At 56.1% G+C, this 13834-nt stretch overlaps 1 protein-coding gene across 1 annotated transcript; it reads left to right on the top strand.

The window, feature by feature from the left end:
* Positions 1-9405: 9405 nt before the first annotated feature.
* CDT1 (chromatin licensing and DNA replication factor 1) lies at positions 9406-13804 on the top strand. Its single transcript, XM_043435443.1, has 10 exons — positions 9406-9750; positions 10226-10351; positions 10430-10581; positions 11056-11253; positions 11343-11488; positions 11645-11745; positions 12102-12290; positions 12570-12710; positions 12807-13008; positions 13249-13804. The coding sequence occupies exons 1-10, from the start codon at positions 9520-9522 to the stop codon at positions 13410-13412; spliced, it is 1650 nt and encodes a 549-aa protein (XP_043291378.1). The 5' UTR covers positions 9406-9519; the 3' UTR covers positions 13413-13804.
* Positions 13805-13834: the final 30 nt, after the last annotated feature.

The following is a 13834-nucleotide window of genomic DNA, read 5'->3' as shown; positions in this document are numbered from 1 at the left end:
GCAGAGGAGGACACAGGGGCCTGATGGGGGACGTCAGCTGCCAAAGGCCATGCCAGGCCTTGAGGGCTCCTGATTCCAAGTCCAAAGCCATTTCTGCCCCACCACCCCATGGCTTGGGGTCCTACCACACTTGTTAATTAAAACAGAAATCTAACCACTATGGAGAACACTATAAAGGTTCCTTAAAATCTAAAAATAGAGCTACCATATGATCTAGCAATCTCACTCCTGGGCGTATGTCCAGAGAAAACCACAATTCAAAAAGATACAGGCACCCCAATGTTCACTGCAGCACTATTCACAATAGCCAAGACATGGAAGCAACCTAAATGTCCATCAACAGAGAAATGGATAAAGAAGATGTGGTACATATATACAGTGGAATACTACTCAGCCATAAAAAGAGTGAGATAATGCCATTTGCAGCAACATGAATGGACCTAGAGATTATCACACCAGGACAGAAAAAGACAAATATCATATGGTATCACTTAAAAAATACAAGTGAACTTATTTAAATAAGTTACAACTTATTTACAAAGACTATTTGAAGAAACAGACTTACAGACTTTGAAAACAAACTCATGGTAACCAAAGGGGAAACACAGTAGGGGGGATAAATTTGAAGAGTTTGGGATTAACATATACACACTGCTATATGTAAAATAGGTAAACAATAAGGACTGACTGTATAGGAGAGGGAACTCTACTCAAAATTCTGTAATAACCTATATGGGAAAAGAACATGGAAAAGAATGGGTATATGTAGGTATAACTGACAACTGTATACCTGAGACTAACACAACATTGTAAATCAACTACACTCCAAAGAAAATAAAAATTAAACTTAAAAAATAGTACTTTAGTCGTGGAAGAGCAGGAACTGTCAGGTCCCCCATGGAGAGAGGAAGGTCCAGGGCAAGAGCGTCATCAGAGGGGATTTCACCATTCAGGCCTAACTTTTCCCCAAGGAGATCACAGTTATCCTTACCTGTCTCTATACTTACAAATTATTTGTGAAAGAACCCAGATACTCATGAACAGATGAATGAGTAAACCAAATGTGATCCCTCCACACAATGAAACATTATTTGGCCATAAAAAGGAAAGTCCTATTGCTACTACAACCTGGATAAACTCTGGGAACATTCTGCTCAGTGAAAGAAGTCAGATACAAATGGACAAGTATTACACAGTCCCACTTATATCTAAAATAGACAAATTCATAAAAGCAGGAGCTAGATTAAGGGTTCCTGGGGCTGAGGGGAGGAGGGAATGGGGAGTTATTACTTAACGGGTATGGTCCTTCCTTTTGGGATGATGAGGAAGTTCAGGAAATAGGGGTGGTAATTACACAACAATGTGAATGCACTTGACGCCACTCAATTGCATGCTTAAAAATGGTTACAATAGTACATCTTGTATTATGGATTTTTCGCACTTTAAACAACTAATGTGGGGGATTTGCATGTAGCTAAGAAGGTTTCCCTGTAGCCTACACTGAGGCTTCCTCCACCAGGAGCTTCTCTAGAGGCTACCAAGTTGTCTGTTTCTTCTGGATGTGGTTTTCCTGATTCCTGCCCAGAGACTTGATGAGATTGGGGATTATTTTTTAATTTCCCCGAGGACATTCCCACTGAATCTCCCCAGACCCCTTTCCTGGAAACAAGACCAGGAATCGATCAGCAGAAAATAAGCCCTAGTCGTGCTCCTGTCAGTGGATCCCAGGCCAGGCTCCTTCTTCAGGACATGTCCCCCCAGAGCCCCCTCCCATCCACCTGCCCACCTGGAACTGGTCAAAACCCCATTTCCCTGCTCCCCAAAGGCCTAGCCCATGGCTCAGGACATGACTGGACCAGAGTCAGCACTGGTGCTTGGTTCTGAACTCAATGCTCCCAGCTGGTCTGGAATCTGCCTGCTGACCGCACGGGCCAGCTGAGTCCTGAGGCTGGAAATCGGCACCTACAACACAGAAACATGCCTATGGGGCCTGTGGCCACAAGCCCTTCACGAGCCACCACCAGGAATTGCGTGGGCACTAAACCTGCACTGTGGGAAAGGTGGCCTGGTGAGTAACTGCGTTTTCCATGTGAAGCCAACTTTCAGAAGTTGGTCAGTGGTTTCCCTACCCCCATCTCAGCAGCCAAACAGGACTCCAGCTGGACAGGATGACAGAGGGACTGGGCCAGAATGGCCTGGTGGTGCTGATGGCCCGGCCCCAGGCGGCAGATACTGCCCAGCTGCAGCGACAAACTGGGCCAGCGCCCAGCATCCTGTGGCTGACAGGCCAACAGGGACAGTAGGCTGAGGGGCCTCACAGAGGTGACAGGCACCGCTGAGACTCACGGCTCTGCCCAGCCCCCTGCTCTGCCTGGGAGGGTGGTGGACGGGGACTATGCAGACAGCAGGGGGCACTGGCGAAGGAGAGGGGGCAGCCAGGGGCAGAGGCGAGGCTGAAGCACAGCCCTTCACGTGAACTGAGGTCATTTCCACCATCCCCATGAACTGGGGTCATTTCCATCATCAGATAGTTCTTGGGATTATGAGAGTAGGGATGCTGTGAAAAATGTCCAGCACCAAACTTGCACAAAGCAGGTGACTGAGGAAACAGAGGAGGCAGGTGACTGTGGGGCAAGAGTGAGATGGCCTGTCACCCCTTCACTGATTAGCACCTGGGGGCCTGGGGTCAACATTGCACCTGTGGTTCTAAAGAAAACTGGGGACTCCCTGGTGGTCCAATGGCTAAGAGTCCACACTCCCAATGCAGGGGGAGCATGTTCAACCCTGGTCTGGGAACTAGATCCCACATGTCCCAACTAAAGATTACACAGGTCACAACTAAGACCTGGCACAGCTGAATAAATAAATCTTTAAAAAAAAAAAATCAGTAACACAAGTGTTTCTAACACCTGAAGAAACTGAGCTCAGGTAAGGGGTTGCCGGGCCCCAGGACAGTCCACACCGACCTGCCCCCTGCTGCCAGGTCCCAGATGCAGCAGAGGCTCGGGCTGGCTTTGAGGATTCCAGGGCCTCTCTGAGCAGAGGACCCCTGCCCCCTCAGGTCCCACTTAGGCTGTGCTGAGTAAGGCGTGAACAGGCAGAGGACAGCGTCTCTCATCACTTCTGCGTCTTCTTCACCCTGGTTGTTGGGGAGACGGTGGTGTGTTCTGAGCTCTCACTGCCCCATCAACATGCTGAAGGAACCCAGGGCAGACCACCAGGGTGTCCCAGGGCAGCTCCCCTGCCCCTGGGCAAAGCAGCAGGCAGGGGCTGCCCAGGATGCGGCAGCCTCAGCGACCAGGCACTCCAACCCGAGCCTGGCAGGGCAAGGTGGGCATCACCAGGTGAGCAGGTCAGCTGGAGGTCCTGCTGGGTCACACTCACCCCTCCTCCCTTCCCACGCTGTCCGATCTCAGTAGCCAGGCTGCCGCAGCCTCCTCCAAACCTCTCGCCCCACAACGTCCTCTGCACGGCAATGGAATGGTCTATTGTTAACATGGATCTGCCTGCCGCTTTCCTCCCCACCAGCCTTGGAGGAAGTTCAAACTTGTTCACAGTATTCTGCATCCTCTGTGGGCTGGTGGTCACACCTGCCCTGGCTACACTGTCTGTCCCGCCTTCAGCTCCCAAAGTTGTGGGCCGGGCCCTCCTCATCCAGTCCTTGGATGTGCCAGCTTTGCCCCGTGCTGGTGACCAACCAGTTCTCGCACCCGAGCACTGCCCTAGAGGCAGCACCCTGCCTGCTGGCCCCGCGGACACACAGGATGCCCTCCTGGGCAGTGCACTCAACCACCCGAGGGCACACAGTATCGCGTGGGAGAGTCGGCCTGTGGCCTGATCTTGGGCTGCCCACTCCTCTAATCCAAAGCCAGGGGCTTGTGCCCAGGTGCCTGCAGCAACCCCTGCCTGGCGTCAAGTCAGTCCACCCAGGCTTCCTGCCCAGCCAGGACAGTGTCTGAAAATCCTGCCAGCACGCGGTTTCCACTGCCCTCAGGAGAGACCAGATGCCCTCTGAGGCCAAGCCCGCCCCCTCCCACCAGCACCTCGCCCTCACTGCCTGAGCTCCGGGGGCCCCCAGCCCAGTCAGAGCCCACGGCGGCAGCACCCCCGGGCGTCACTGCACCCAGTCCACCTCGGCTGGGTCCGGCTCTCCCAGGGGCCCCTTTATACACTTGTTCAAGGTATGTTTCTGCACTGGCGGCTCCCCAAGGTCCCCTGGGCTCGGTACCCCGAGCACAGTCGGCGCTCCGCGAATGCTGGACAGACGGTAGCCTCACTCCAGCCCCAGTTCTCAGCACCAGCTCACCTTCCACTCGGCCGGACTTGAGCCCTCAGAGTTAGGACACCCCCCCGCTCACCTGGGGGGCGGCGGGCGGCAGGCCTTCAAAGCGTCAGAGGAGGGACGTTTACAGCTCCTCGGGGGTAGTCCACGGGCCGCGGCTACCTCAGGAGGGGTGCCCACCGCCAACCTCCGGGGAAGGGAAGGATCCACGCTGGGCAGACGCTGGGGTCATCTGGCTTCCGGAGACAAGCCCTTCGGTCTCAGGAACATCTCTGTTGTCTCAGGTTGTTCACGCAAGTTTAGGACGTCTCGCCACGTGGGGCCACCCTGGTGGGCAAACGGTGCACCGGGAGGGCAGCAGGTGACAGGACACGGGGTGGTCAGGGGAGGCATGCCGAAGAGTGACAGGACCCTGGGGCTGCGGTGACCAGGTAGCCTGGCGCCCCCTGGCGGCCAGCGCCGCGGCTGAGGTACTCTGTCAGGCGGCAACTCGGAAGCTCCTGGAACTCTCCCGCTTTGGCGTGGGGCCCCGCCCCTGGAGGCAGCCACGCCCCTGCGGGCTCGCCCCGCCCATCACGTGGTTCCCACCGCCTGGGTGGGCAACGCCACGTGACGGACAACCAGGCCCCGCCCCTAGCCTAGCCCCCACTAGTCCCGCGCCTGCGAGATTGGCAGCTCCAGGGTGCGTCCCTCTCAAGTCCCGGGTGGTGCGCGTCCACGCGAGGGCTGCACCCGGGATTGGCCCTCACCTCCGGCCGCCTCTTCTTGCGTCGCAGGGCCCTCGCACTGTCTCTTCCTTGTATCAGGCCCCTGGTCGTCCACACCGCTCTTGCCTGCTGCTGGCTCCACAGGCCGGTGCGCAGTGGGGGGCCGCTGGCCTGCTCTTGCATTTACTTTTAGCTAATTTTTGACACTTTTTGCCCTTATTGGAAAAATTTAAGTCTACTTACAATAACTTCGGCACGTGATTCCACTCTTCCAGTTTCATGATTTCAAAATATAGAGTGTTTCCATGATAATTTAGCATTCTCCAAATTGAGATGTGCTGTCAGTGTAAAATACAGGCTTCACTTTATATGATTGGTACTAGTGGTTAGTACTTCGTGATGATGATGATGGTAATAGTAAATTTTATATTGACTTGTTGAAATAACATCTTGGAAATATGGGCAAAGTAAAAATTTATCTCACAACTGTCACCTTATCCTTTATACTTTTTTAATGCAGCTACTAAAAAAGTTAAACTACACTTGTGGATCCAGCTACATTTCTTTTGGACAGCACTGTGGTAGACAGTGACATCGGAGCAAGAGAGTCCCCCACCCCCACCCCGACCTGCTCTGAAACCAAGTGTGCTGGTGACAGTATCTGTCATCATCACGTGAGAGTCTCAGGCTCAGTTCCCTTTTCCATGAATCTCACACTAGCCTGCTGACACCAGGTTCCCTTTAGGTCCCCCTGGTATGGATGAGGAGACCCAGGTCTGGGGAGGGGGGAAGGGGAGACTTCTTGGGTCACTCACCCTGGAGCCAGTGGCTCCCACTTTGTCCCATCCTGTTATGGAGCCCAGGGTTGCCTGGTGGACAGTGAGCCAAGTGCAGATGGATCCTGGCTGAGAGCCAAATGTCTTCACTGAAGGTGAAAACTGCCTCCATACTTGGCCACGGACCTTTTGTGGCAAGCCAAGACCACTAAAAGCACCCTGGTGGCTGCCAGTGGGGGCTTTCGGCCAGGTCCATGGGAGTCCCCAGAAGCCTGAATTCCACCATGAGTCTCTGACTGCAGAAGAAAGAGCAGCAGACTGAGAGGCAGAGGTAGGGATACATACACAGCTCCACAGTGCACCTGCTGTGTGCTGGGAGAGTCGGTTTCTTCACCCAAAACGGGATTTCACTTGTAGGGTGAGACAGATAAGGCATTGCAGTCACAGGGACCAGGGCCTGCACACAGCACACCTCAGCAGAGGCCAGCTAGTTTTGTTTTCTGAAACTGTGGTAAAATCCCTAAGTGGCTACACACCCCTGGTAGTTGTTGTGATGTGTAAATGGTGCCAAGGTAGAGCACTGGGGATCAGAGATGCAGGTACTAAGGCGGCAAGATTGGCAGGAGCAGCAGTGGGGCTGGGTGGATCCTAGGGAGGTCAGACATGGCCGTGGTCCAAACTTGGAACCTACTGCAACTCTTCGTATTTTGGGGTGTGGCTAAAGTGATGGTGGTGATGGTGATGATGGCAAGCCCCATCTGCTTGAACTGGCTGTGGTCCGAGCACTGTGCTGAACACTTCACTCACAGTAATTCTCATGGGCCAAGTAGTATTACCATCTCTTGTTACAGATAAGAAGACTGAGGCTCGGGTGGTGCAGCCACCTGTGTGGAGTCACATAGCCAGATTCCACTTGGGCTGTTTGACTGCAGATCCTTCACCCATTCAGACCCCAGGTGAACACCTCTAAAAATTACTGAGGACCCCTAGGGGCTTTTGTCGATGTGGGTTATAGCTATCAATATTTGCCATATTAAAAATTAAAATAGAGGCTTTAAAAGCCTATGTATTAGATCATTAAAAATAACAGTGATGGACCCACACTTCAAAAAAATGAAAATGAGTTGTACTTTCCAAGACAAAAAATGTTAGTGGAAGAGTAGCATTCTTTTACTTTTTGCCAGTCACTTTAAAGTCTGGTTGAATAGGAGGTGGCTGGATTTTTACAGCTGCTCCACATCCAATTTGCTGTGATGAGCTGTTTTGGTCAAAGCATATGAAGAAAATCCAGCCCCACATTGGGGATGCTGTCTGGGACCAGGGCACAGTGACAGAGGGAGTGACAGCACCAGATTGCCCGAGTCTGTAAACTTCAGCTGTGGCCTGATGAAACCAAACCCTGGGCTGAGGAATTCTACAGGAAAAGCAAATTGGAGACCATGAGAGTCCCCCTGGACAACCTCCAGGTTGAAACTTTAGGTCAGCCCACAACTAGTGATGTTCCTGTATGTAGATCCAGAACAGGCCTGGCTGACAGAGATTAAGTCCACAGGCCTCTTAAGGAGCTGGTGGAGGAACTAAACTAAGTCACTCTACTCAGCGAATGGGGGTCACCTGGGTGGGCACGGGCTCTGGCTCGCCTCAGATGGGTGGGCTGGCCAGCAGTGGGGGCATGGGTTTGAATTTCAGCTTGGTCTCTTGCAGGGTCTGTGACCTGAAACAAGTGGCTCAACCTCTCTGACCTCAGTCTTCATATCCATGAAATGGGCATATCTGTAGAATCTATGTCCTAGTTAGCTGTGTGCATCAGATGCAGCAGTACGTATAACGCTCTCAGGACTAGACCCAGCACATGGTAAGCACACACACTTTGGTCATTAATATTCAATGCCTGAGTCCCTTCTCCTTGTGGTCCTTCGTCACTCAGTAAACACTGGTTGATCAAATGACTGAAGGCACAGTTCCAGATCTCCAAGTTTCTGCAGGGTAAACATCCACAGACAAGGACCCTGGCCCCTCTGCCATCTGGTTTCTCTCCTGTCCAAGCATTTCAGCCAGACTGTCCTCTCCGAGTATTCCACACCTACAAACTAACCTGACATGTCAGGTGGAAACTTGTCACAGAAGGGGATCTTCCTAACCCAGGGATTGAACCTCCATCTCCTGCATTGGCAGGTGGATTCTTTACCACTGCATCACCTGGGAAGCCCCAAGATTCCTTGGGTGGGGAGAAACAGAAATCCACACAGGCACTTTAAGCAAAAGAGGCAGATGTGTGGGACGGAATCAAGGCTACCTCATAAAAATGTGGGTCTCACAAGAGATCAAAATGGAAAGTATTAACAACAATCTGAGTTAGCTCTTCTATGGGGCCACAAGGCCCTTACTCTGTCTCTACACACACGGTGAAGGTGGCGGTCCTCCTCCATCTCACTTTCTGTCATCAGAGGAGACAGAGGGGATTCCAACTCCAGAGTCCTGGGTCCCAGAAGAGGTTCTGATTGGCTCAGCTGCCCCTCAGACCAGAGGGCCATGTGGGGGAGGGCTGACACTCCATCACTGAGGGGGGTAGGCAGTTCTGTTGAGAAGGAACTGGCCCCAGGGTTGAAGTCACCCCCAAATGCCTACTCTCCAGGGTGTATATATGTGTGTGTGTGTGTAAAATATCACTGTGCTATACAGCATACATTAACTCAACACTGTAAAGCAACTATATTTCAATAAAATAAATTTAGAAATTTTTACTGGGTGGCTCAAGAGTACACACACCAAAACAAAACTGTAGCAAAATGTAGCCTTATAGTCTCGGCCCACGAATAGCTTGCTCCTGTTTGTTAACAAAATATGGACCTAGTTGTGGACACCCTTTATTACATATGGGAAACGATGCTTCTATACCCACCTGTCTCGGTGGCTCCCAACTTTCTCACTCTTGTCATTTTGCAAACAGCAGCCCGACAGATGTTTCTGTTCCTTTAACTTTTCTAAAGGCACAATTCACACTCTTTACACAAAGCTTGGCAAAGATGGCAAAGTAAAACGCCAGTGTAGTCTCAGTTTTCACCCCCTCCCAAAGACAACCCTTGTGATTTAGTTTCCTCCAAGACCTGCGGTCAGACTTCAGGACCGGGCTAACTGCATTCTTCTGTGATGGGAATTCCACAGACACGGAACCTGCCAGATAGCCCGATAATCACGTTTACCCTTAAAGAAGTGTGCAATTCAGTGGTTTCGGTCCGAGAGGCGCACCCCCCTGCCTCAGTGTCGGGGTCCACACACTGAGCCTCAGGCTTGGCCCAGGACGCTCCCCCCACGTGCACAGCGCCCTCCAGGTCCGAGCAGCCTGACGCCAGCTTTACTGCACCGTATTAGCATAAATTTCCGCTGGAAGCAGCGTACCATTCCCCTCTTTGACAAGACAGTACTGGCTTGGCGCCCACCCGGATCTGCGCCGCCTAGCGCAGACCCCGCCAGGGCCTGGAAAATAGCGGAGGAACAGCCAACGTCCCCAGGGCCTCTCAGCGGCGCATGCGCGGCAGGGACAGCCCGAGCCAGAGCGGCGCGAGAGGACCAGAGCGCACGCGCCCGGGAGCGTCCATTTCGCGCCAACTCCCCTGGCCGAGGTGCCGATGGTCCCGCCCATGGCGGGGGCGGAGCCAGAGCGCGGCGCGAAAATCCGAGGGAACCGCGGCTCCATTTCCGCCCGCCGGCCCACCAAGGTGCTCCTGCTGCTCCTGTTCCCTCCGCTCCCGCCATGGCGCAGCGCCGCCTCACTGACTTCTTTGCGCGCCGCCGTCCCGGGGTCAGCGCCACGCTGCCGCGCGCCAAGCCGGCGTGGCGCACCCCGAGCCCTGCTAAATCCGCGCCCTGCGCCGCAGCTCCGGGTCCCGGCAGCAGCCGCAAGCGCGCCCGCCCGCCTGCCAAGCCCACGCGCGACGAGCCTGCGCCGCCTGCGCGCAAGAGACTGAGGCTGCCGGCTGACGCGGTGAGAACGCGGGGCGCGGAGGGGAAGGGGAAACTGAGGCCGGGGTGACGGACAGACGGGAGGGAACCCGTGGAGAGGGGAGTGGTGCCGGGCGGGGAGTAGGCGGGGCTGCTGGAAAGACCTGCCCTGGAGGAGGGCACCGACGGGGGGTCTGGAAGCCCGGGGTGAACCTAGATTCACCCCCAGTGGGAGGAGGGGCTGGGCCAGGTCACGTGCACCTGGTAGGCGGGGTCCTCCCTTCCCGAGGACTTCAGAGACGGCGGGGATGCCGAGTCTGACCAATGTTGGAAGAGGGCCAGGGGGCTGGTTAACACCAGGTTCGTCTGCAAGACGGCGAGGGGTCGGGCCTGGATGACTCGACCTGGCTGTGAGTGGGCGTCTCCTGGTTAATCGAGGGGACTGGAGAGACGCTTTCTGGGAGACGGTGCACCCCAGGGTCTTGTGGTTTCATCACCTTTGGGGTCCTTCCCATCAGGTCTCTGGCCCCAGTTCCCCGGCTGCCCCTGGCTCCACAGAGCACCCTTCTCCCCAAAGCAAGAAGACAAAGAAGGCTGCCGGCTCAGCTGGTGGGCGACCCTGCCTGGCAGCCCAGGAGAACAAGGTGAGGAGGCTGGACCAAGGGCAGGGTAGGTGGACTGGAGTGGTGTGACAGGTGGACTGACGCACCCTGTGTCCACAGGTCCCTTCAAAGGTCACCCCATCTGAGCTCAAGTCGTGCCTGCAGCGGGCACAGGAGCTGGGGGCGCGGGTCCAGGAGCTGAAAGCAAGTGCGCAGAAGGACGCTGGGGAACCCAGCGCACCAGAGGATGAGGGACGCCTGGAGGGGCCGTGGTGAGGCCTGGGTGGCTAGACTCCCCGGGAAAGGCTCAGTTGGTGGGAGGCCTGATGAAGCTGGGCTGAGCTGGGTGGAAAGGGACAGGATCGCTCCTTCCAAGGGGTCAGCATAGTCCACAGGTCTCAGCCTCTGTCTGTGAGAGGGGCCGGTTACTGGGTACCTTTTGCCCAGCTGCATATTGGTCTCCCACCCCCAGGTCATGTGGTTATTATATGCCTCTTAGAGGCAAGATAGCCAGGGCTGGAGGTGGTTGCAGACCTCCCTGGGTGACAGCTGGGTTTGAAGCCATGCTTTTGTCTCTGTCCCTTAGTTGTGCCAGGGAGGCATGTTGGGGCTTTGCAAACTGGAGTGTAGTGTATCCTGGGGCAGAACTCCCAGCTCTGGAGTCTCCCCCGCCACTCTGCCCGCCATTAGAGTGCTGGAGGGGGTGGGTCTGGTGCTTCTCTCACAGCCCTGCTCCCTCCCTGCAGTGGAAAGCAGATGCCAGCCTACCAGCGCTTCCATGCCCTGGCCCAGCCGGGGCCCCCGGGCCTTGTGCTGCCCTACAAGTACCAGGTGCTGGCTGAGATGTTCCGCAGCATGGACACCATCGTGGGCATGCTCTACAACCGCTCCGAGACTGTGACCTTCGCCAAAGTCAAGCAGGGCGTCCAGGACATGATGCGCAAGTGAGCAGGGAGCCGGGGCCTCGCCCTGCCCTTAAAGTCTGTGTTCCCTCTGGCCCCGGCTTTCTGACCCCTGCACCCTCGTCCCACAGACGCTTTGAGGAGCGCAACGTGGGCCAGATCAAAACCGTGTACCCCGGCTCCTACCACTTCCGCCAGGAGCGCTTCGTCCCCACTTTCAAGGATGGCATCAAAAGGTCCGATTACCAGCTCACCATTGAGCCGCTGCTGGACCACCGTGAGTGTACCAGGCCTCGGGTTCCTGCCTGGGATGCTGCCCGGTTTGAGCATGGGTGTGAGGCGGCGGGCAGTGGGCCTCATCTGAGACTGCAGGTGTGGGCTAGGTGACTGGGTAGGCCTGGCCCCGGGGCTCAGGCCCTGACTCTTCCTGCAGAGGCTGGCAGTGCGGTCCCCCAGCTTACGGCGTCGTGCCTGCTGCAGCGGCGCCAGGTCTTCAGCCAGAACCTGGTGGCCCGAGTCCGGGAGCATCACAGGGTGAGCAGGTGCCCCAGCCTCATTGCTTAGTTGTCCCTGCTATTGCAGTCCCATCGGATCCACAGGAAATGGGCTCCTCCCAAGGCTGAATCCTAGAGTTCTTTTAACTGCTTTCCCTGGCCATCTTCTACACGTGGGTGGCTGTAGGGCTGGGCAAACTGGGAACTCAGGGCTGCAGCCTCTGGCCCCCGGAGGCTTAGGAGGAGTCCCATAGACGCTTCTGAGTGCTCTTTGCTTTGCCCCCAGGCTAGCTGAGCCCCTGCGGCTCAGAGGTGAAGTAACTTGCCCATTGCTTAACTGGGACAGGAACTGGGCAGATGTGCCCAGGGTCACTGGGTGCCCCCCTTCTCACATAGGCTTTCCTGGCCTCCCTGAACCCCCCCATGGAGGTGCCAGAGGACCAGCTAACACGCTGGCATCCCCGCTTCAACGTGGATGGGGTGCCTGACATCGAGTCGGCCGAGCTGCCCCAGCCGCCCGCTGTGGAGAAGCTGACCACCGCCCAAGAGGTCCTGGCCCGTGCCCGCAGCCTGATGTCACCCAGGGTAAGGCTGGGGTGGAATGGCCTGACCCCCATGTTGGTGTCTGACAAGCTCCCTCTTTGGCCATGGGCCTCAGAGTGGATGGACGTGCCCTTCCCACCATAGAGCACCACCCACCAGCAGGCACTGCCCTGGGCAGGCAAGCATGGGCCCTGGATGTGCTGAAATGAACCTGGGCTGTATACAGGGCTTCTGGGGCCTCCATACAGATGGGATGAGGGGCCTCCCCTGCAGCTGGATGGGGGAGGCTTCTCCTGACCTCTCTCTTCTTACCTGTCCCAGATGGAGAAGGCCCTGAGTGACCTGGCCCAGCGCACAGCCGAGCCTAGCAGCCCCAGGTCCCCCAGCCTGGCACAGCCAGCCACTCCACCTGCTGCCCCGCCTTCTGCCCTGAAGGGGGTGTCCCAGGCCCTGCTGGAGCGAGTGAGTGTTCAGCGTCTCCATGGTGGGTGGGTGGGGGTGTGTGTGTGTGTGTGTGTAAGAGAGAGACAGGCCCCTGAGCACCCATGCCCACCACAGATCCGGGCCAAGGAGGCGCAGAAGCAGCTAGCACAGATGACACGGCGCCCAGAGCAGGAGCAGCGGCTGCAGCGACTCGAGCGGCTGCCCGAGCTGGCTCGGGTGCTGCGCAGCGTGTTTGTGTCAGAGCGCAAGCCGGCACTCACCATGGAGGTGGCCTGTGCCAGGATGGTGGGCAGCTACCGAGCAGCCATGAGCCCTGGTGAGTGCAGAGTGAGGGTGGGCACCGCACCCTTGGGGTCACCACCTGAGTCCCCACGGGACTTGTCTGTTCTCTCAAGGCCTCTGGTCCCTTGAGGCAGGGCAGCCCATGGTGGGGTCTCTGTGGGAGCGCAAGCTGCTGGGCGAGGCTGCGAGGTCACTGCCAGCATCTTTTCCTGTCATCTTATGGGAGGCTCGACAGGGTCCTGGTGCCCAGCCTCACACTCCCCTCTCTCTGCAGGGGAGATGGAGAAGCACCTGCAGCTCCTCTCTGAGCTGCTGCCTGACTGGCTCAGCCTCCACCACATCCGCACGGACACCTACGTCAAGCTGGACAAGGCCGCCGACCTGGCAGGTGTCATGGAGCAGCTAGCCCGCCTGGCCCGTGCGGAGGAGACACTGTGAGCCCGGTGGACACGTGCCAGGCCTGTGTCTTACTTCCTTTTGGAAAATGATGCACTTTGATCTCCCTGTCCTGAGTCTCATGAGGGCCAGGCTGGCCTGGACTTGGGCTGCTGAGCTAGAGGGTCTCTGGTGGAAGGCCCCCTACCTTGTATATACGATGCAGGGAAAAGGTGGGGTGGGGGAAGGTAGTGTAGCAGCTAGAGTTAACCTCTCAGGGGCCCACAGGAGCTCCTGGAGGACCCGGTATCACACACGTTCCCCACAGAGGGAGGCCGATGCAGAATCTGAGACTGAGTCTCCCTAGAGCCTCCAGAAGGAAGCAGCTGTGCCCACCCACCCCCTGGATCTTGTATTTGGTCTCTAGACTGTCAGATAAAGTTGTTGGAAGTCAGCATGTTTGTGTGATGAGTTACAGCAACAGG

Source organism: Cervus canadensis, chromosome 18, assembly GCF_019320065.1.
Source record: "Cervus canadensis isolate Bull #8, Minnesota chromosome 18, ASM1932006v1, whole genome shotgun sequence".
NCBI lineage: Eukaryota > Metazoa > Chordata > Mammalia > Artiodactyla > Cervidae > Cervus > Cervus canadensis.
This window is presented reverse-complemented; position numbering and strand designations above follow the sequence as displayed.